Here is a 22,074-nt window from a genome sequence, read left to right on the forward strand (position 1 = left end):
GATTCTCTGTCTCCCTCTCTCTCTGGCCCTCCCCCACTTGCACTGTCTCTCTCAAAATAAACAAAAAGTAATGTGAACAAACACGGAGTGTGTATTACCATGCACCAAGCACTGTCCTAAGCTTTGCTGGGGCTTGTGTACGAAGTCATTCTCACCACTTCCATTTTTATAGAAGAGGAAATTGAGTCACAGCGAGGTTAAAGTGCCCCACGTTAAGTAGCTAGAAAGTGACAGAGCCAGGAATTCAATCCTGGAGGTCTGGCTCACTCTACTATCCCTATTAGGTAAGGTGATAAATACTCCAAGTAGCACATAGTAAGTACGTGCTACTAATCACAGCTAGTTATTAGTTTAACCCCCCAACAGGGTTAAAGAAACTGCCCGGGCCACCCAGTGGGTGAGAACTGAGCTTGAACGCAGACCTAAGCTCTCTAACTCCCTAGTCCCAGGCAGTTTGTTTATGTCACTAGCTCCCAAGTTCAGAAACATTGATTTCATGGCTCTACTAACCTGTGCTACTGATCCAGGACTTCATTTGGAAAACTAGTTATTAAGGAATGGTCAGAACTCAGGGAAGGACACTAGAAAAGATGGGGTGGTAATTTGGAAGCAGCTTTTCTTCTTTGCGCCCTTAAAGCTTTTGAACCACTTCTGGTTTTTTGGAGCCAGTCTTTCACGAGCAGAATATCCCATCCAACCTCAGCAAAACTACGCGTCATGTCATGGTCCCTGGCTAATCAGAACGGCTGCAGTTATTAAGCACCTACTGTATACCAGCGGTAGGCATGCACTGTCCCATTTGTCCTTGTGAATAATCAGTTTACAGCCATAACTTTTTCTGTGCCATGGGATGAGGGAGAATGGCGTCCTCCAGCCATAGATAGTGGTAATAGAACTTTCGAGATGCCCAGGTAGATGACACCCAATTCTCTGAGTTAGCCTCTCTGCAGTGACCAAATATTTAATAAGTGGTCAGCTGATCCTAACTTTGAACAATTCTGGTTTTATTTTACAGCAAGATGTGTGATGTGGTTTTGTTATTTTTTTCAATCTAAAGGTCATCCGATTTTTCTTTTTCTGCTCATAGTCATGAGGCATCCTTATCTAAACAGTGATCTATTGTTCTGATTCTCAGACCCACAGAGATTTTTTTTTCTTAACTTCGATTTTAACAGGACAGTTCCTCATCTTCCCCGACTGCATGAAAAGTATCTTCTAACAGGAAAAAAAAAAAAAATCTCTAATGGGCTTTCCAAAAATCTTCTTAAACTGAGTTCACTATGGAACATTTTATGCAAATAAGTCACTCTCTCTTAGGTTATGACATCTTTCCCTTGAAAAGTGATCATGGCATTGGAGAAATCCTCACTAGCTTATCTTTTCTCCCCAGCGTAACTTCAACAAAGAAATATAGACGGCGCTTTAAAGGCTTCAGAAATCAATTTAGTCCATGAATCCATTTACTTTAGATGTTAATGAAACTTGGTGGGTTTAAAAATAATGAATGTTTAATAAGACATAAATTGAAAGACATAAACACTGTCAGCAATAATATAATGAAGTTAATAAGTCTTAGCCTCCCCCTGCTCACCTCCCCTCTCCCCAAACAGGGCGATTTAAGGAGTTAACGGTGATGCTTACTGGAGTTTGCCAGCTCTCCCATTGGCTAAAACTGAAATGTGGGTTTGGAAACCTTAGTACAATTGGGAACTGAGCTCTGGCAGATAAAGTATGCTATCACACTGTGTTCAGTAGCTACAGACAGTAACGGCTCGCTCTAGCTTCGTATCTTCCAGAGATTTGTGTAACAAACTCAGTTTCCTGTCGTTGAAGGCAGGAAGCAGCGTGAAGCGCTTTATGCCTTTAACCAAGAAAGAAAAAGACATCTTGGTCAACACTCTCTCTGCCCTGGGTTTAAAAAGGGGCTGTATTTAATGATCAGGAGCAAGCATGTGATTATACGTGCTCAATGCTCCAGACCATTTAAATGCCTTCGGGTTGGAGTTCGGCTTTTTGTTTCCTCATCAAGAGCATCAGCACCAGGGTCCAGTCCTTCTGCTTGGTTCCTCTTTAGCTTTGTGGTTCTGTCCTGCCCACCAGCCTTGAGTGTATCTTTCCCTTTTTACCCTCTGAATTAATTATCCTATCTTTGGGCTTTACATTGTATCTGTCTGGTGAATCCAGTCTCTCCTGTCTGCCGTCACACCCAATGGGACTGTCTGCCTCACATTTTGGGAAGTGGCTTGTTTAACCTCACAGAAGCCAATCCCTAACTAAAATAATTTGTTGCAGGATCACGCAAACAGCCAAGCATAAGACTGTCTCCCTCCCAATTCAGCAATGGGCTCTTTCCTTGGCAATAAAGTGAACTCGGTTTGATGTATCAGCTGGGGGAGTGTTAAATGGATGGCTAGCTCGCTGCTGGAAATCAATGCATGTTAATACATAGGAAACCAATGGCTTTCCACGGGTTGGGCAAGCATGGTGATCCCACGCATAAAGGGGATAAGAGGTTGCTCCTGGGATCTTGTCTAAGAAAATGTGTTTGGGGCTCGAGTAGGATCCTTCCCAGGTGGGCATGAGTAATTATCGCTGTTAAAAATTATCTTTTTTTCTCCATTTGTGCGTTTGTGTGCATGTTCAGAAAGAAGGGGAGCAACCCGAAAGAGTCCAACCAATCGCATCATCTACCTTGATCCATTCCGACCTGACATCCGTTTATGGCACCGTGGTAATGAACAGGACTGTTTTGTTCTTGGGGACTGGAGATGGCCAGTTACTTAAGGTTGGTTTTCTGTGCCTTCTTCGATGTCAATTTTAATAGTGATCCATTTTGTGCTTTTTAATTTATTTTTTAGTGTTTCTCGGTTATACACAAGTTCATACCAACTGCTTTGTGAACTGTTCAGAGACCCTCAGAAATTACCAGAAAGAGACTTCGAGAAATCCGTATGTGATAGCCTCCCTAGCCGTGTAACAAAGCACCAGCCACCTTGCTTCCCAGGAGCCTGCCAAGTTATTCTCCCCTTCCTTACTCATAAGCTGCCTAGGTGAGGTAAATAGGGGTCTGGCCCTCACCCTACCGTGGATCACCTTCCTAAGACCTTTAACCTTTTAGTTCCTATCTCCTTTGTAGTGGAAATATACAAAGTACCTGATTTCTCCAAACCTCAAACAGATGAGGGATTATAAGACTTAAAAAGTAGAAAAAACAGGTGTTCCTTCCCTCCAGCCTATTTGACACCCACAGAGGGGTTTTGTTTTCTGCCCTTAGTACCCACACATACCATGGAGAGGTTAGAGACCTGAGATCCTTTGAGATTCCCCCTGACTTGTATCTCAGAGGACTATTTTCCCCCCCACTGTAGAATGGGTACACCACTGGACAAGTTGGGATTTTTATTCCCTGGGCAGGGAGGGGGAGGCAGTGGGAGGAGGAGGAAATAAAATCAGGGACCTCTAATGACTTGTCTGGAGTGATATAGTGGTTATCTTATCAATTTCATCAGGCATTTATTGAATACCTCCGGGGGGGCTCCACCATTATTCATGGCTGAAACTGCACTGTCACCCTAGGCTGACATTCCTCTGCCTCCCGGTAGTCGGTTGATTTACTGTCAGTCCAGGTTCTAAATTGAGTACAAATAGATATGATTTCTCAACTGATCTCCCATTGACAACTAGCTGTGTGACTGTAGGTGAATCGCCTAACCTCTCTGAGTTTCCCTTTCCTCATCTATAAAATGAGATTGTGCTAGACAACCCAGAAAACCCCTTTCTCTCCTGTACGGTCTCTAATTCTGTCTTCTGTGTGCTTATCCCGCACTCTAGCCAAACCTATTGGCTCGTCCCCCGATGTGCGTTACGTAGTCTTGTTTGCCTACCTTTGTTCATGCTGTGCCTCCTTCTGGGATTGCTTGCTTGCTTGCTTTTTTTCCTCCCCCTATGCTTTCCTGAATCCTATGTATCTATGCTTTGGCTCGGCTCAAACTCCACCTCCTCTTTGAGGCCTTCCAAAGCCCAGAGTGATCACGTTTTCCCCTCATCTCCTGTAACACTCATTATCTGTACCATTCTGTAGGCCCATGACAGATGCCTCGTGTTGATCCCCAACCTTTTCACTCGTGTTTGTCTTGCCTTCCCAACTTGATTTTAAGCTTCTCAAGAAGGGGGTCCTGAATTCTCACAGCCTAATACAGTGTTGCGCGCCTGGTAGGCATTTGATTGAATCTGTTTTCTTTGGAGGAAACCCAGTAACATACGGGAGGGAGTTTGTTTGTATACACATTCTTTTAAAATATACATTGATCATCTCTCCTGCCGTGTTAGCTTTATTTCCTGGGGAAAGGTAAACACCCGTCCGTCATCCTACCCAAGTGGCTTGGTGCTGTGTCATGACATCTGAAGCGAGGCCAACCTGGTCCGGCAGATTGGACCCATTAACCTGGCAGAGGAATTTGCCATCAGTCTTTACGGGGCCCCCTCACCAATTATCTCTTCAGATTTAGGATATGTTTGATGAGTATTTTGACAGGAACACTGTTTCCCCAAAGCTGAGCCAACCAAACTGTTACATGGTGAGTTGGAGATGAAGAACACTTGGCTATAAATAGTTCCCCACGGGACAGGCTGGTTTCTCCTGTCCTGTTTGCTCACCCCAGCAGTTTGTGTACAACTGGCCAGTTTTTAGTGATGTTGTGACACCAGAGGGGTGGGGCCAGGCTGCAGCTTTAAGCCACCGAGAAAGAGGTGGCTGACCAAAGTCTGGTTTCCTCAGCATCTGTATGGGGTACACCTTCAGAAGCCATGCCTGTGGCCTTGGTGTTTGCTTGTTTGTTTGTTTGTTTGTTTGTTTGTTTTTTGGATTCAAATAACAAGGGCAGGTTGGTTTATTGTTTTGGGATGGCTGACATTGGTCTGGTGTTTCCCTTGTGCCAGTCACATTAAATGTTTTTAACTCACTGAGTCCTCTCCACGGCTCAGGAAGATAGTTCTGTTATATATCCCATTTTACTGATAAGGGAAGTGAGGCCCAGAGAAAGTGGATGATTTGCCCAAAGTACGCACGGCAGAGCAGAGATCTGAACTGGAGTGACTTCAGAGTCTGCACTAATGTCCCCTGTGCTCCACTGAGTTTTGTGATCTCTGCCCCAGACATGCACAACCACTCCCTCAGGGTTCTTGGGGTTGGGGGGCAGGGCGTGGTGGTGAAGGGAAGCATGTTGATAGGGATCCATGGAGGGGAGGGGACAGTGGAACCAATACTCCTGGGGTGTGGGTCATGGTTTTTACAAGCTCCAGGAAGTGGCACCTGGGTGGCTCAGTCGGTTAAGGGTCAGTCTTCGCCTCAGGTCATGATCTCATGATCCGTGAGTTCGAGCCCCACACTGGCCTCTGTGCTGACAGCTCAGAGCCTGGAGCCTGCTTCACATTGTGTGTCCGTCTTTCTCTCTGCCCCTTCCCCACTCATGCTGTATCTCTCTCTGTCTCTCAAAAGTGAATAAACGTTAAAAAATTAAAAAAAAAAAAAAGCAGCTCCAGAAAGGATCCCAGCTCTGGAAGGAGGCAGACCATCTGACTGAAGGGAATGCCTCAATGGCATAACTTCTTAGGAGTTAAACCCTCCCCCAGCTTTACTCAGGAAGGTCCCTTCCCTCAGGAGGAAGTTTTGAGGGACGAATTTGAACTGACTTAGCCCTGCCAAGCTGCCTTGGACAACCCAGTAATTCCCAAGACTCCCCCATGTATCCTGTGTGCAGATTCTCGGATGTAGCCCCTGAAATAACCCAGAGTCCCGAGACCCAGGACGATGTCGATGATTGAGAAGGCACAGATAATCCCCGAATCCCTTTGTTCAGAAACTTCAAGCTTCTCCCTTGCCAGACTTGTCACCAGAACTGTTAGAAAAGACGAACATTGATAGACACAAGCTTGGCTTCTTAAGCCATAGAGTGGAGATACTAATGAGCCCCGCAAACAAAACCCAACCCGAGGCAGCCAGTGGGAGGAGGAGAAGAAAGAGGGCTTGGATCACCCACAGCCTGACTCATCAGTTTCCCAGTGATCAAGAGTTGGCAACATGTTGACAGACAATAGGCACTGTAGTATACGACTGGTTGGATGAGGGGCAGAAAACAGCAGTTGGGGGCCAATTGCTGGGTTTTTTTTCCCACCACTACACAAACGCACACACACTCTAACTTAAGTCTCTGAAAACCTCACAGAATTTTAACATAGTTTGATGCAATTTTATTCTTTTTAAATTTTTTTTGATGTTTATTTTTTGAAGGAGAGAGCGCATGGGCAGGGGGCAGGGGTGGGGCGGGGGGGGTGGTGGACAGAAGATTCAAAGTGGGCTTTGCACTGACAGCAACGAGCCCAGTGTGGCGCTCTAACTCACGAACTGCAACATCATGACCTGAGCTGAAGTCGGACGCTCAACCGACTGAGCCACCCAGGTTCCCCTGTTTGGTGCAATTTTAAACATCGGGTTATTTAATTTTTTCTTATTACAAGAGTAATATATGTTCCTCGAGAAAGGTGCAAAGTAGCAGAGGGTGAGGGAAAAACAGGAAAAAAGAATACCCCTTGCTGTTACCGAAAGGCACTGACTGCTATCAGCGTTTTCTTTTTCTTTCTTTTCTTTCTTCTTCTTCTTTTTTTTTTTTTTTTTTTTTTTTTTGCATAGTTGAGGTCAGACTCTATCCAATTTTGCATCCATATTTTTCCTTCAGTTATGCCTGTATTAAAATGCTATGGCAAACCCTTGGTTAAACGGTATTTTTATTTTTTTTTAATTTTTTTTTTTAACGTTTTTTATTATTTATTTTTGGGACAGAGAGAGACAGAGCATGAACAGGGGAGGGGCAGAGAGAGAGGGAGACACAGAATCGGAAACAGGCTCCAGGCTCCAAGCCATCAGCCCAGAGCCTGAAGCGGGGCTCGAACTCACGGACCGCGAGATCGTGACCTGGCTGAAGTCGGACGCTTAACCGACTGCGCCACCCAGGCGCCCCTAAACGGTATTTTTAAACAGCTGTATCATATTCCCTTGCGTGGAAACATCACATTGCGCTTAGGCCGAGAGATCGAATCACTTTCAAAGCGTCTTTAAAGACCTGCACTTCTTCCAGGCGATCTGCCACTGCCTCCAAAGGTAAGGTTTTCCTGAGGAAGAGTGGAAAAACTAAAGACTTTACAATATGCCAATACCCTCACTGCCCTCTTTCTCCTGCCTTTATTCCTAGATGCTTTTGTAAGATTTTTGAAACATGGTAGGAATTTAGAACTTGAAAGCGTCCTTTTAACAGTATCTCATCTGTCCCCTTATTTTATCGACACGTGACCCTAATGGTTGTGAGATGGGTTGTGTCGTCACTTTTTCCCCCCTGGTTGTTTCCTCATTTTACTTCCTTTCTGATCATGATTGCATGCTATACTTTCTCAGTGGTCAGCGTCTCCACTGAGATCAGCTGAAAGAGGGTGGCCACGCTGAACTCAGCTGGCAGGAATTCATAACTCGCGTGTCGCAAGCCAGCACACTGCAAAGTGTACCCGTTTTTATAAACACATGCGAATCCTTGTCCAAATTGTGGGACAGCCTCTCGTGTGGTTTGGATTCCTTTGAGCTGACTGTGTCGCATACAGAAAATTGTCCTTATTTCAAGGGCAGAATTGAATATTTTCAGCTTTCCCAGGTGGTAAAATAAGTATTAATGGAATATGCATGAAATTTGAAATTTGTAACTTTATGCATGCCCATTAGCCTTTCTTGTAAGCAGAAAAGATAAGGCAGCAGGCGAGGAATAATAACAGCGAACCTTTCTGAGCTCTTACTGCGCGCCGGCCATTGGAACCAGTGTCTGCATGGGTTAACTTGTTTAATCCTCATGAGTCCGTAGTGTTACCAAACGTACTTTATAAATGAAAAAAATGCGAGGCTCAGAGGGGTTAGGGAACTTGCTCAAGGTGATGTAAACTGAAGCAATCTGTCCCCTCTCCAAACTGCACTGATAATTCAAATGCACTCTGTAGGGCTTGGTAGAATTTGTGGAACTGTGTTTTGTTTTGTTTTTTAAAATTTTCTTTCAAATATTAGAGTACTGGGGTTAATACCAAGATGCAAGTATTGAGGTTTTTTTGAGAAGAGGCCCTGGCTTCTGTGGTTTTAGTTTGTTCCTATTTGGGGACGGCCTCCTGGCAGCCCCACAGAGCCCAGACTTCTGTATTAGAAGGCAGGACTTCCCCCGCTCAGGTCTGCAAGTGGGTCATGGGAGCCCCTGAACCCCCTGTGGGACCCCAGCTTTTCCCCCGTGGGTTCTTTGGGAGTAAATGTCGGAAATCTGGGTTCAAGATGATTTTTGGAACGGCTCTTGTAGGAGGAGGCCAGTGTTGGGTTTCTCCAACATCCCTAGGACCGAAGTGGGCTTCAGGGTACCGGGTGCCGTCTCACGCATGTCCCTTCCCCATATCATCAGAGAAGCACTACTCACATGCTTCGAGTTGGGACTGGCCATTTATGAGGCCCTCAAAACTTATTCCCACTGGTGGCTTTCGTTTATCCAAAATTTATCCAATTTTGCCGTGGAGCAAAATTGAGACCAGTTCTAGAAAGTTCTTCTGCATGAAGGTCTGCCTTGATTCTGGTTTTAAAGTTTTCAAAAGACAGGAAGAGATAACAAAAATAATAAAATATTTTATAAGGACAAGCTTACTATTTATATTCCCACGGAATGTTCAAATAAGGAAAAGGAGGCCAACCCAGGACAGGACCTGGGGCCGGAGGTAGGGGAGTGGGGATGGCTAGGCTGAAGTAATAGACCAAAAAGTAAAAATAGCAGGAAATGGCCTCCACGATTGGCTGTTTGGAATGTCATACGAAGCTATTTCAAGTTCACCTCCATCTCATTCATTCTAGTTTGTGAGTTAGCCGGGACTCCCCAGTTTAGAGCTCTTCCTGCCATGTCCACACAAACCTAGAACTTGTGGTTCAAGCTGTATGCTTCTCTTGCTACTTACACCGAGAAAAATAGGTTGGAAATAAAAGAGGAGTTTGCCTTAATCTTTATATTTCACCTTTGTTACTCCTAACGACTCAAGCGCATTGAACACTGGTGGATAATTACCTTGCTTTCTCGTGTGTTCGTGTGCGTGGTTTAGGCCTCCTTCACCACATTTCTTAGAAACTGTTTATTAAAAAAAAAAAATGAGAAGATTGGCTTGGATGCCCTTTAACTGGTTAACCCCACAGAGTGAGGCCTAAGGAAAGAAACTTGGAGTATATGTTTCAGCTTTTTGAATACCCGTGGCTTTTCCGTGTCATGGTAATAGTAAAGGAAAGAAAGAAAGAGGCTTTTGTTTAATTTTTCTCCTCCCGACCTCGTTTTCCTCACCATGCTATTCTTTCCGTGGGTGGTGTCGAACTTGTAACGTAACTAACTGTCTGATGTGGAAGTCTCACACTCCACACGTTTCAGGACTGGAATTGGGCGGGGTTTTTTTGTATGCAACAAAAATCCCAAGGCTAGTTAATAGCCTACCATGAGGCTTCAGGAAGATGTCAACAGAAACAATATGTTGACACAAACTGAAATTCTCCATCGGGGAAAATTTGTTTTCTACACAGGCTTCAGCTGGAAAAATCTGAAGAGCCCTATAAAATCTTGAATGCTAATAGAATTTTTTTTTCATTTAATAAATATTTATTGGGCACCTTTTATGTGCCAGACACTATTCTGGGTACTGAGGATACAAAAGTGAATAAAACAGGCAACCCCCTTGCTCTCATGATGGGGGGGGGGGGGAAGGATGGAAAATAAGTTACTGAATTAATCAATAAAGCCATTTCAGACAGTGAGTGGTAAGTGCTATGGAGGAAATCAACTGATGGGTAGAGAATGAGGTAGAAAGGCAACCAGGGAAAGCTTCTTAGAGGAGGTGACGTTTGAGACTTGAAGGATGAAGGGGTAGATAAGAATATGCATGGCAGAGGCTCAGGGTGACTTCAGATTAGGTCTGTACTAAAGGGGCATTCTGGAAACAAGAGATAAAAATCATGCCCAAGGGGTGTGTGTGAATTGGATGAGATTCTTTTATACAAAACTCAACCCATTTTGGGTTTCTGTGACTCATTGTTACTTCCTGCATCGCTTCACAGATCGTGTTCTTTTTCCAAGGCTGCCCAGCTAAACCGAGCTGAGGAAGGAACATTTCCCGTGCTCCAGTCTCGCTGGCTTTCTTCTCTGTGTTGATGTTGACATGAATGTTGCAGTTAGAAGATCCAAGTTTTGCTTTGATGCCCCTGGGCTGGGCTGGGCTGTGGGGATGGGGATTGGAGGGGTAGGAGGTGATATTAATAGAGATCTATAGCAAGGAAGAAAGCCATGTCTCTCCTGTCCTGGAGTCATTTGAGAGAGGTGAAGGCCCCAGTGGCAGAGACCCCCAAGCTCTCCATGTAGCATGTCTGGGCCCCTTGTGGATGAAAATGAAAATTTCCTGTTGTCCTGTCCTCGGGGTTATGGAGATCATTCTCTGCATATGATCTAGCAAAAAGAAAAACAATTTGATCCACTCACACTCACTTTTCACATTTAAGTCTTATGTATTTATTTTTTAAGATAGTACATTGACATTGTTCAAAATTCAAAAGAACCAAGAGAATATACAGAGAAAGTCACACATTCCTGACCTCTGGGGCAACCAGTGATATGGGTTTCTTGGGTATCTTCACAGAGATAGTTTATAAATGTCTGCAGGTAAAAGGGGGAAAGATGGCCTTTCCCCCATTTTATCAAATACACAGCATATTAAACGTGCTATATAAGTATATAAGTATGTTTATGTAATATATAAATATATACACATATACACAACGTAATGTGTTAAACATATACACAAGGAGCTTTCTAATTATTTTTACAGCTAAATAGTATCATATTTGTTTGACTATGCCTAACCAACTCACTGTTGGACATTTAGGTTGTTTCAACCTTTTGCTAATTTGTGATGCAATAAATATCCGTGTACATATTTCATTCACCATACATATGAGGGGCTGTGGGGTCTAAGGCTATGCTTTATAATTTTGATAGATAATGCCAAATTATGTTCTAGAGAAGTGTCACTCCCACTATCGATGAAACGTAATTTAAACCCAGCATCTATAGTTATCAGGACAAGCTTTCAGTGTAAGCCACTCTAGGTAGCTTGTTTAGGAAACTGGTTGGTAAACCCCAGCACATAGTACACTTAAGATTTTTTTTTAACACAATAAAGGCTTCCCTGCCAGAATTCAGAGTTCCAGAGAAAATACCGGTGCCTCGTCTCCAGGTAAATCGGAGTTGCCCCAAACTAGATCTTCATAGCCCTTACCCATCTACATCAACCATGTTCCAAGAATAAATAAAAGAAGTCCCTGTAAAAACTGCAGCGCAAGTCCTAACTCACTTAAGACGCATGAGTGGTGGTGTTTTATAAATTAAGTTTTTATTTTAAAGCAAATCCCAGGGGCGCCTGGGTGGCTCAGTTGGTTAAGCAGCCAACTTCAGTCAGGTTATGATCTCGCGGTCCGTGAGTTCGAGCCCCGCGTCAGGCTCTGTGCTGACAGCTCAGAGCCTGGAGCCTGTTTCGGATTCTGTGTCTCCATCTCTCTCTGACCTTCCCCTATTCATGCTCTGTCTCTCTCTGTCTCAAAAATGAATAAACATTAAAAAAAAAATTAAAAAAAAAAGCAAATCCCAGACACTGTCATTTCACCCCTACATGTTTCATTACACATCTCTAAAAAATGATGGTCATTTTCTTTTCTTTCTTTTTTTTTAATGTTTATTTTGAGAATACATGCATGCAAGTGGCAGAGAGGGAGGGGGAGAGAGAATCTGAAGCGGGCTCTGCTCTGTCAGCACAGAGCCTGCTGCAGAGCTCAATCCCACAAACTGTGAGATCATGACCTGAGCCAAAATCAAGAGTTCAGCACCGCAATGGCCATTTTCTTAAATAACCATACCCATAATGCTATTATCACAGCAAAAATATCAGTAGTTCTTCAGCGACATCTCATAGGAGCTTATACAATGAAATCTTCCTAAGTGGCTCGAGAGTATCTTTTGAAAATGACTTTTGTTGAGGTTAGAGTGGGAGAGAGCCAAAGCATAAGAGACTCTTAAAAACTGAGAACAAACTGAGGGTTGGGGGGGGGTGGGAGGGAGGGGAGGGTGGGTGATGGGTATTGAAGAGGGCACCTGTTGGGCTGAGCACTGGGTGTTGTATGGAAACCAATTTGACAATAAACTTCATATATCGAAAAGAAAAAAAGAAAAGAAAACGACTTTTGTTCAAATTGGTATCTAAGCAAGGTCCTCAAGTCAGACATGGTTGTCCTGCCTCTCTCAATCTGGTGTAGCCAACTCCCATCACTGCCACTGACTGATGGAGGAAATGAAGTCTGTTGTCGAATGTCTCATATTGTGGATTTGGCTGTTTTCTTGCTGCCTCCTCCTCTTTCTGCTTCCCAATGTTAAATGAAAGGTCACACTAAAGGCTCAATGAGGTTCAGGTTCGGTTTTGTTGGCAAGAATGCTTCATTGGTGGTTCTGCCCAGGGAGGCCTTTAACATGATGAATTCTTCTGGACAGCAGCCTGTCTTCTCTTGAGCGTCACTTGAGAACATTTTTATCAAACATTTTTTAACTGGCTTCCTGTTTCCTCTCTTCTCTATGACCTCTTTTCTAGAACCAGATCAACTGAATCTCAGTTGATTAATAAGGAACGTGAATTAGAGATGGGAAGACAAGAATCTGGCAAGTCCACGCTTGGGTGGTGCCTGCCTGCTGTTTCTCTTCATTTGTAGTTTTCAGTAGGCCAGTGTTGTCCGGTAGAACTTTCCGTGATGATGGTAATGTTCTATATCTGTACTTTCAGTATGGTAGTCACTAGCCATATGTGGCTAATGAGCACTTGAAATGCAGCTAGTATAACGGAAGTACTACATTTTAAACTTAAATAGCCACAGGTGACTGGTGGCTATCATACTGGATGGTGCAGCTATAGTCACTTTTTTTCATTAAAAACATTTTTTTAATGTTTATTTGGAGAGAGAAGAGAGAGAGCATGCGTGCACGAGTGGGGGAGGGGCAGAGAGAGAGAGGGAGACACAGAATCTGAAGCAGCTCCAGGCTCACATCTGTCCGCCCAGAGCCTGACATTGGGCTTGAACTCATGAACCGCGAGATCATGACCTGAGCCAAAGTCAGACGCTCAACCGACTGAGCCACCCAGGCGCCTCTATAGGTGCTTTTAAATGACTTGAGGCACAGACCTTTTCCACCTCTACGGGGATCTAAATGCTTCTATTCCTTTTTAAAAAGTCATATTTTAGTTACTGCAATTGACTTTTACGAGCTGCTCCTGAATTCAGTGGCAGTTCACGGGCCCCTAGTGAGTTACTAGTTGTACCAAATCTACCTGGACTTAACCCAGAGCAGATGATGGAAGAAAGTCACGACCACAAGACAAAGCCATACTCAGGCTGGGAGCAGGGACTCATGTAGGAAGATGCTGCCTGTGCCAAAATGATAAGGACTCTTTGATAAAATAGTAAATATGTATTTACCATCAGGATATGTGGTACAGGCTTCGTATTGCTTAGTAGATGCGTGAATGTAGACTTTGTCTGAAAAGAATCTCAAGGGCCAACGTTTCTTTTAAAACCATGTGCCCAATGTAACTGCTGTCCTCAGCAGTAGAGACACAAATGTAGATTTTACGTATGGATGTATTCAAACTGACAAAATATTGAACACCTTCGATTTTAAAAGTATCGGGCAAGGGGATAGGTATAAAGATCATTAAGATACAGTCTCTACCCAAAAGGAGCTTACCATCTAGCAACATTATTATCTATTGTGTATTTATTATGTGCCACGCACCTTTTATAACTCTCCTTTGATCCCGAACAGTCGTATATAGGAAAGGCATTATTAGGCCCGTTTTAGAGACAAGGAAGTTGGGGAAGGTTAAGGTACTAGGTCAAAGTTAGCACAGCTTACTCAGCGGAAAGAGTCAAGAGACGCACCTGGGCTCAAGCGACCATTCTGTTTCTCCAGGGCTATGGTGATGGTCTGTGATACAGCTTCAGGCCCCTGCTTCCAACCTGCCCCCTTACCATGCCACCTCTCTGCTCAAACCCTGCAGTGGCTCCCTCTCTCTCACCCGGAGTAAGAGTGAGATTTCTATACACGCCTACAATCACCTACGTTGCACACTCGTTACCTCACTGCTCTCTGCCTCACTGGTTCTGCTCGAGCCACACTGGCCATCTCAGGTTTTAGGGCCTCGGTACCAGTGAGTGGCTCTCGCAAGAGCGCGAGTCACCCGGGCATCTAAATGGCCCACTCCATCGTCTCCTGCAAGTATCTCACTAAATGCCACCTCTCAGTGAGACTTACCCTGAGCATGCATCCTGATGCCCTTACCCCACTTTATTTTGACTTACATCACCTTCTAATAGGGGTTCTAATTTAATTATTGTTCATTGTCTGCCACTACTCCCCTACACACACACACACACACACACACACACACACACACACACACACGCGGTATATGAAGGTAGGTTTCTCCCTCCACCCCCCCCACTCATTTGTTCACAGCCGTTTTCCAAACACCTAGAACATGCCAGATACGTAGATATTTATCGACTGAGGTGCATGAAACTCATGTAGGCCCAATTTCAAGGCCACGCTTACATTTTATATGTAAACACATACCTGCTGTTTGAGCCTGTTAAGTTGTCCTGGTTACTTTAAAATGGGTGACTGCGTAGAATCATATAGGAGAGTCAGAGTAACACATGCAAATATATGTCAAGCCGGCTTCCTTTAGTTTGAAGATCACTTGGCTTAATACTGACGAAGCTGTCACCTGTAGCTTCTCGTAGAGCCAGATGTGATAGGGAATTGCGGGCTTGGAGCGTCCACATGTGAGGATACCGCCCCAGCACCGAAGGGTGGCTTCTGTGCGCGCGCACGCGCATTCACATGCGTGACCATGCTTGTTCTTCCCAGCCTCGTGGAAGACTGAGACACAAAAGGATGATTAAAGAACATGGTACCTCAGCCAGTATATGTAGTGAGGAAAAGAGCATGTGGTCTTAGAATTAAGCTGCAACTCTTGCCACCCCGCTATTCAAAGTATTTAATAGAAATCTTATTTCTCTTTTTGAAAAAAAAAAAATAGGTTATTCTTGGTGAGAATTTGACTTCAAATTGCCCGGAGGTTATCTATGAAATTAAAGAAGAAACACCTGTTTTCTACAAACTGGTTCCTCATCCCAAGAAGAATATCTACATCTATCTAACAGCTGGGAAAGAGGTAGGCGAAAATACCGGGTACAGCTTCTGACTTACAAATAAAAAATTGTTTAATTAATGTCATCATCTAGTAGTGAAGCTTTTACTTTGAACTATCAAGTTTAAACACTGCTGCAGGCTTCGAGAAGACCTTCAGTGGTTCACAGACATGGAATTAAAAAACCTTCCTGTCAGTAAGTAAGCAAGAAATATTACCTATTTAGACAATTTTATTATTGGCTATATTTCCAATGCAAGGCTTTTCAGAGGAGGGTGTGCTTGCAAATGGGTGCATAATCAGCAAGGTAACTGAATTTGCACATTTATTGTGTGGGCACTGAACGGTTAGATGCATTTATGAATATACCCAATGGGACTGGCTTTGGAATTGGGGGTTAATATCAGGCCACAGTCTCATGCACATTCATGAACCAGGAAATATATGGCACTCACCCTCCCTCTCTTAATTTATCTGGCTGTTTTAGTTTTTCTTCTTGCTTCTGCTTACTCAAATAAAAATAATAGCTTTTTATAGTTTCTTCATTTTTATAAAGTACTTGCACAAAGGAAAGAAAGCTAAGTTTTATTGAGTCCCTACTGACCACGTACTAGTTTTGTCTCTCTTAGATGCAGAGTTGTGTCTGTACGCACAGCTATAAAAACAATGTTGATGAAATATGCTACCAATTTAATGAGATAAAATTACCCTTGCTTTGTATATCAAGAGCCTAAGACTTGGAAAGGTTAAATGATTCAGTCAAGGAGATATATCTCCTTGATATCTTAGGTTCATTCTATTTTATATATATGTAGGTTGGGCCTTGTCCAGACTGGGACATCAATTCTGTCCTGACATCAAAGCCTGTGATAAATGAGATCGAATCCCAAACTTGTGAAAACTAAGCAGCCCATTCTGGCACGGTAATTCGGACCCATGGCCATTGGGGCAAACAAAGTGTGAAGAAGAGAATTCAGACTTGTGGAATTATATAATGGAATAACAGATGCCTTCGGTCCAACCCCATTTTCCATTCTTTTTATCTCTCGTTCTAAGGGGAACAGTGATGACAGCAAGCCACGTGTGCTGTTGCGGTCACACAGTAGGCACACAAGCACATTGTCGTTTCCAGAATTCGCAGAATTGCCCTTTGCACGTGGAAGAGTCGTTATGTCAAAATGATCTCATTGAGATGAACTGTGGACCTGCCTGACGTTGGTAGACCAGTTGTTCACCATGCAGAATCTTCCTGAGCAGCTTGTGTCCCCGTTAAAACATTTTTTATTCTGTTTCTTCCCTGGGCTTCCCGTATTCGCGAGATTTTTGTCTACTCAACAAACTGCATATATTAAGTAACTATTCCCATTCCCAGGCTTTATTTATCAAGGGCATCTGAAAACTGCCAGCCGGAGAATGCGCTGTGCTGCCACACAGAGCTGATAAAATTCCAGCCCAAAGCAAAGACACTTGAAGTCTTGCTTAATCCGTGCATGTTTCTCCATTCAGCTTTTTGAAACATTGCAAAATGGCTCGTAAATTCTCGTTAGCACTTTCCTCCAAACTCAAGACTGTAAGCTGGGAACCACTGGAGAGCCACGGATAGCTGACAGGTCCTCACTTTCTGGAAGATAAAGAGTTCTAGCCTCTGGTCATTCAAAGCCTGAAGCCCTAGGGAGGGTTTTTGACTGGGCATCAAAGCTGGTTATTCTTATATCCTTCACCTAGGTTTCCTGCTGGGGATGCTGTTAGTAAGATTCTCATTGAGCCAGCATAACCCCTAGACAGGCAAAAACCTAAGGAGGATCCTTTCCTAGACTCTTGGGGGGATAGTAACAGCCAAACGAATATGCCCTGGTACATCCATGGAATACGTGGCCACTAAAAATAACCATATGAAGATTTATGCATCGCTGTGGAATAGTCACTATCGTGTGTTACTAAGTTAGGGAAGCAGGTCCAATGTAGTACTAATTGTGTTCTCGCTTTTACAGAGAGAGATGTTGTTTGTGTGTTTAAGTACAGCGCGTAATGGTTCTCATGGAAAGTTCTAGAGACTCCTATCCCACTAAGTGTTCTGAGCCAATGTGGCCCTAGGAGAAGATGTTATTTAGTCTACCCCGCCTGGAGTATCATCATGCTCAGCATATTCAAAGGCTCTCAGAAGCCTCGTAGTAAGGAAATCTGTTTGCCTTTTAAGTGTAAGGTCTCACATGTTTGTAGGGCTGTGGAACCTTTGCCTCACACAACAGCAGTAGCCAACATTTATCGAGCGCTTAGTATCTGCCAGACAGTGAAATAACCCTGTGGAGTCCGCAGCACGGTCACCATTTCAGAGTTGAGAAAACAAGGTTAGAGAGACTACGTGATATTTATGCAAACCCCCCCAGAATTAAAAAGATGTTTTGTGAGCTACAGGGAAATCTCCACATTCTGGTTGATTCTGGCTCAGGCTGGTGGTCTGCCCCCGCGTCTTTCAGCAACATGGAGGACTGAGAAATAGACGGGTCTGTCCTCCATGTAGTCAACTTAGAATTGAACACTACTCCCCAGGATAGCCTATTTTCCTCACCAACCGTTTCTAGAACGCTCTGTGTTTCTAACCTTTTAAGGAAGTTACTTATACCTTCTAGCATGTACAGCTTCCTGGCTTAATGAGTTCCACAAGTTTCCTTACTACCTGCTGTGGGATTTTGCCCGCAGAATATGCGCTGTGTGGCACTGAGGTCCTCCCCGACTCCCGCCACCCTGCTTCCAGGCTCTGACTGTCTCAGATGCCCGGGTGTGCCCAGCACGGGCGCCTTGCCTGTGGGTTGCTCTTTCCTGACAACTGGAAGAGGCAGCTTGAGGGGCAGGCGATGATTTGAATACTCCCCCTGTTTCTTTTATGCCCAACTCCAGTGGAGGGAAGGTGAGCAAACGAGCCAGGAGCTGAAGAAATGGAGTTACCCTGACAGGGGTGTGGGATTCTCCTCATTTCCGTGTCCAGCGTCAGCCTCGTGCTGACACTCCTGGGTCAGCGTGAGCCTTTACGTCCCCAGATGCTCATTTCCAGAGTGCCACTGACCACGCATTTAACTGTCTTTGTGTGAAGGCCAGGTGACCTGATTCCATGATCCCTTGGGAAGTCATTATTAGCGGATCAGACCCACCTGAGAGAGCACTTAAAAATGCAGATTCCGAGGCCCGGTCCCTGACCTGCCCAGCCCGAGTCTCCAGAGCAGGGACGGCAGGCCATCTGGGAACCTGCACTTTCCAAACCTCCCCAGGGGATTCGTACCCCGGAACTTGAGAACCACTGCCCAGCGTCCTTACAGAGGCATTCCGAGTTCAAGTTGACAAATGTGCTCTCTTTGTGGCCCGTTATCAGATAAGGTGTTGTCGTTTTTGTGGCGGTGCTTAGAATTCCGTCTGAGCTGCTGTCATCTTCATTTCTAGGTGAGGAGAATTCGTGTTGCAAATTGCAGTAAACATAAATCCTGTACGGAGTGTTTAACAGCAACAGACCCTCACTGCGGTTGGTGCCATTCTCTGCAAAGGTATTTCCTGAATTCTTTCTCACCAACTCACATTTTCGAGAGAAAAAAAAAAAAAGTGTCATGCAGCAGAACACTTGTTGCCCTACTTTGACGATCCGTGCCAATGACCTGGGGGAGCCAATCTCTTCGCCGCCTGAAATATCAGTGCGTGATCCTCATTAACTCTCGGAGATGTTCCCAGCTGGGCCAGTGCCGCGGGATCATTTGACCCGGACCACTCCGGGTGGGTTACCCGACCTGGGGGTGGGAGCGGGGTGGGGACAGGACACCAGGAAGGATAGCCTGGAGCTGCCAGTTCTGCTTGTACTTTCTACAGAGTTCTCCAAGACTCCAGAGAGAGAGAGGCAAAAGGTCTCCCCTCAGAGGAGATAAAAGAATAGGGATGTTTGAAAATTTCCCACCGAATCCTCGTAATGTCACGTACTCGGATGGCTCGGTGGAAGCCTTATTATTGATGATGTTGTCTCCTAATGCGCGGTACAGCTGTGGGCCTGCTGTACAATCTCAGTCTCCAGGCAGAATGTGCCCAGCCTGGTCTTGAATTACGATGTTCACGACCCATCCAGGCTCAGGGGCGACTTGTAAGCGCTCCCTCGCCATGGCAGCTCCCAGCGTGGCTGGGACCGGCCTGGTTGGATTCGCTGTTGCCATGGCAACCCAGTACTCGGGGCTCCCGCTACAGAAGCAAGGAGGAGAGCGCCGGAGCTGGAGCTCAGGCAGGGGAAAAAAAAAAAAAAAACAAAACACCATAACGGGTGGCCGTCAGTTTGGTGCTTTCTGTTTGTAAGGGTCAAAAGGGATCAGGAGGAGTGGAACAGGTGCAGAGAAGCTGAAGGCTGAACAAGGGGCAGTTTGGGGAAAGCAGAGGGGACAGGGAAGAGAATCTGGGGAAGGAAGCCCAGGGCAACGAAGGGAGAGGGCGAGGCTACAATATAAGCGAGAGGTTCAGGAAACAAACTAAAAATGTGGGGATGGAATTAATTAAGAGTTCATGGAGGAAGTCAAAAGCTGAGATGCAGCAAGACGCATAATTGCCCTTGCCTTTTGCTGCGCTTCCTCACGGGGCTGTTTCTGTCAGAATCCCTGGCAGACAAAGGAAGCGGGGCCAGGAAAATTCTCATGAATAATTGTAATTGGGTAGGAACGTTTTCTTCCCGTCGCTTGCCCAAGTCTAGAGTTTAAGAAATTAACTGATCATCAACAGCGTTTCATTGTCACACACCCACTGAGCGGTTCCCCCGTACTCTTTCCGACCTGTTTCATCTATGTGCGTTTCCCACCTATATTTGTAGGGCTCCCCCCAGGCGTTAATTCAGTGGCAGTGGCAGTGATGAACTAGTCACGAGGAGCTCGTGGCTGCTATATGGCAAACACAGGTCTGGAGTTCACGGGCGATGTGTCCAGGCTGGAGAGATGAATTTGGGAGTTAGACATGTCTGGAGGGAGCTTACAAGACCAGACGAGGGAGGCCGTGTAGATTGAGGGGAGAAGCAGTTGGGGAACCGAGCACTGAGGCGGTGCCGTGTCGAAGGGCCAAGGAGGCAAAGAGGAAACAAAAATGGGGAGGGAACAGCCAGAAAGGGAAGAGGAAAGACCGAAGAAGGTGGTCTCCTGGATGCCAAGGGAAGAAAGAGGGGAGCAGTCCCCTGTGCCAGATGGTGCAGAGGGGTTGGGCAAGGGAAGTGCGCTGACCCACTAGACTCAGCAGGTGATGACCGGTGACCATGACAAGGGCAGTGTGGCAAGCGATAAAGCTGCAGGAGAAAATGATGAGGGAGCAGAGCAGAGACCAGTCTCCAGAGGAGCTTTGCCGAGGAAAACGGCAGAAAAAGGGAGCAGACGCTAGAGGAGAAAGTAAAGTCCAGAGAATTTGGTTGTTTTTGAGGCGGGTGAAATAACCCTGCGCTATGGGGCTGTTGGGGAAGTTTTAGTAAAACAATAAGAGAGAGAGAGAGAGAAAGAAGAGGGGTTTGCACTGTGTTGTCTCTCGGCAGATGAGAGAAAATAAGATGTAGCACACTGATGGGGAGGCAAGTTCAGACGGGAGGTGGACAGTTGGTCTCGGGATGGAAGAGCAGGTGAAGAACATTGGGCCCAGGAGCAGGTGGGTGGTGCAAGCGTGTGCAGCGTCAGTTTGTATCGCTGACGTCATTTTCGGGGGCTTCAGCCCTGTGAGAGCGAGGCGGGGGAGGAAGCGCTGGAGGTTTGGAAGGCGAAGAGAGAGAAGGTAGAAGATCGAGAACGGAGATGGGAACTTAGAATGATCGCTGGGCAGCAGGAGGGCCCAGCTGAAGCCCGTGGTCTTGCTTTTGAAGCAAGAGCAGTCAGCAGGGTTTTGCTTCCCAAGGCCGTGTTCAGCCCTGCTGGTGTGGTCGCAGAGTCGGGGAGGGCTAGATTTAGCAAGGTAGGGCTTTGCAGGAAATACATCAAGAGGGGAGGGCGGGGCCTGGGAACCGAGGGGGTATCCGAGCGCTGGATGATGGTCTTGACATGGATGTTGGTACTTAACATAGGGGGCCCTGGGCTGTCAGCTGGAAGTACACCCCGAGGCGGGGAGTGAGGGATGGGAATAGGTGACAGGATCTGTGCATGGGAGGTTGTGATTGGATTTAAGACTCACTGGGGCTGGGAAATGGTAGTTGGACTGTGGGAGAGTCATGGAGGGTGGTGGCACTATTGATAATGACAGTGTACCTGAAGTAGGATGGGAAAAAGACTGCGGGCAGAGAGGGGTCAAGGAACGGAGGTAGTGTTAGGAACGGGAGTGTTAACGTCAGTCATCTGTGTGGATATTTCAGTCGGACCGTGGGAACGGTGTTGGAGACAGTGAGAAGCAAGATAGTCCAGAAGAGGAAAGAATTGGCAGGGGTGGCGGTGGTCTATAGATGGTTGCAACAAGGAGGGCTTTGCGGTGGTGGGGCGCACTGGGCGGGGGGCACGCTTGGAAAGGAGGAGGAAAGAAGAGGCATCCAGAAAAGGCAGTGAGACACAAGCAGGACGCTTAGGATGAGTAAGAGGAAGCAGCCAGCCCCTGAGCTGGCTTCGAGGAAGCTGTGTCCCCAGGAGAGAGGCTGGTTTCAGTGAGCACAAGAAGGTAAGAGGGATGATCAGAGAAGAGGTTGAAGACACCGGGGCATGTATTGATGACGGGCAAAGAGTGCTTGTCTTCTGTAAAGCTTCCTGGTTCTCCTCT

At 45.6% G+C, this 22,074-nt stretch overlaps 1 protein-coding gene across 1 annotated transcript in view; it reads left to right on the forward strand.

Annotated features, from left to right (window-relative positions):
- Positions 1-22,074, forward strand: part of PLXNC1 (plexin C1) — a 148,418-nt gene that overhangs the window by 19,602 nt on the left and 106,742 nt on the right. The window contains exons 2-4 of the mRNA XM_042947369.1: positions 2,645-2,785; positions 15,235-15,369; positions 18,781-18,881. Coding sequence (XP_042803303.1) covers positions 2,645-2,785; positions 15,235-15,369; positions 18,781-18,881 — 377 coding nt within the window. The remainder of the gene's footprint in view (positions 1-2,644; positions 2,786-15,234; positions 15,370-18,780; positions 18,882-22,074) is intronic.

This window comes from Panthera leo, chromosome B4 (assembly GCF_018350215.1).
Source record: "Panthera leo isolate Ple1 chromosome B4, P.leo_Ple1_pat1.1, whole genome shotgun sequence".
NCBI classification, from domain to species: Eukaryota; Metazoa; Chordata; class Mammalia; order Carnivora; family Felidae; genus Panthera; species Panthera leo.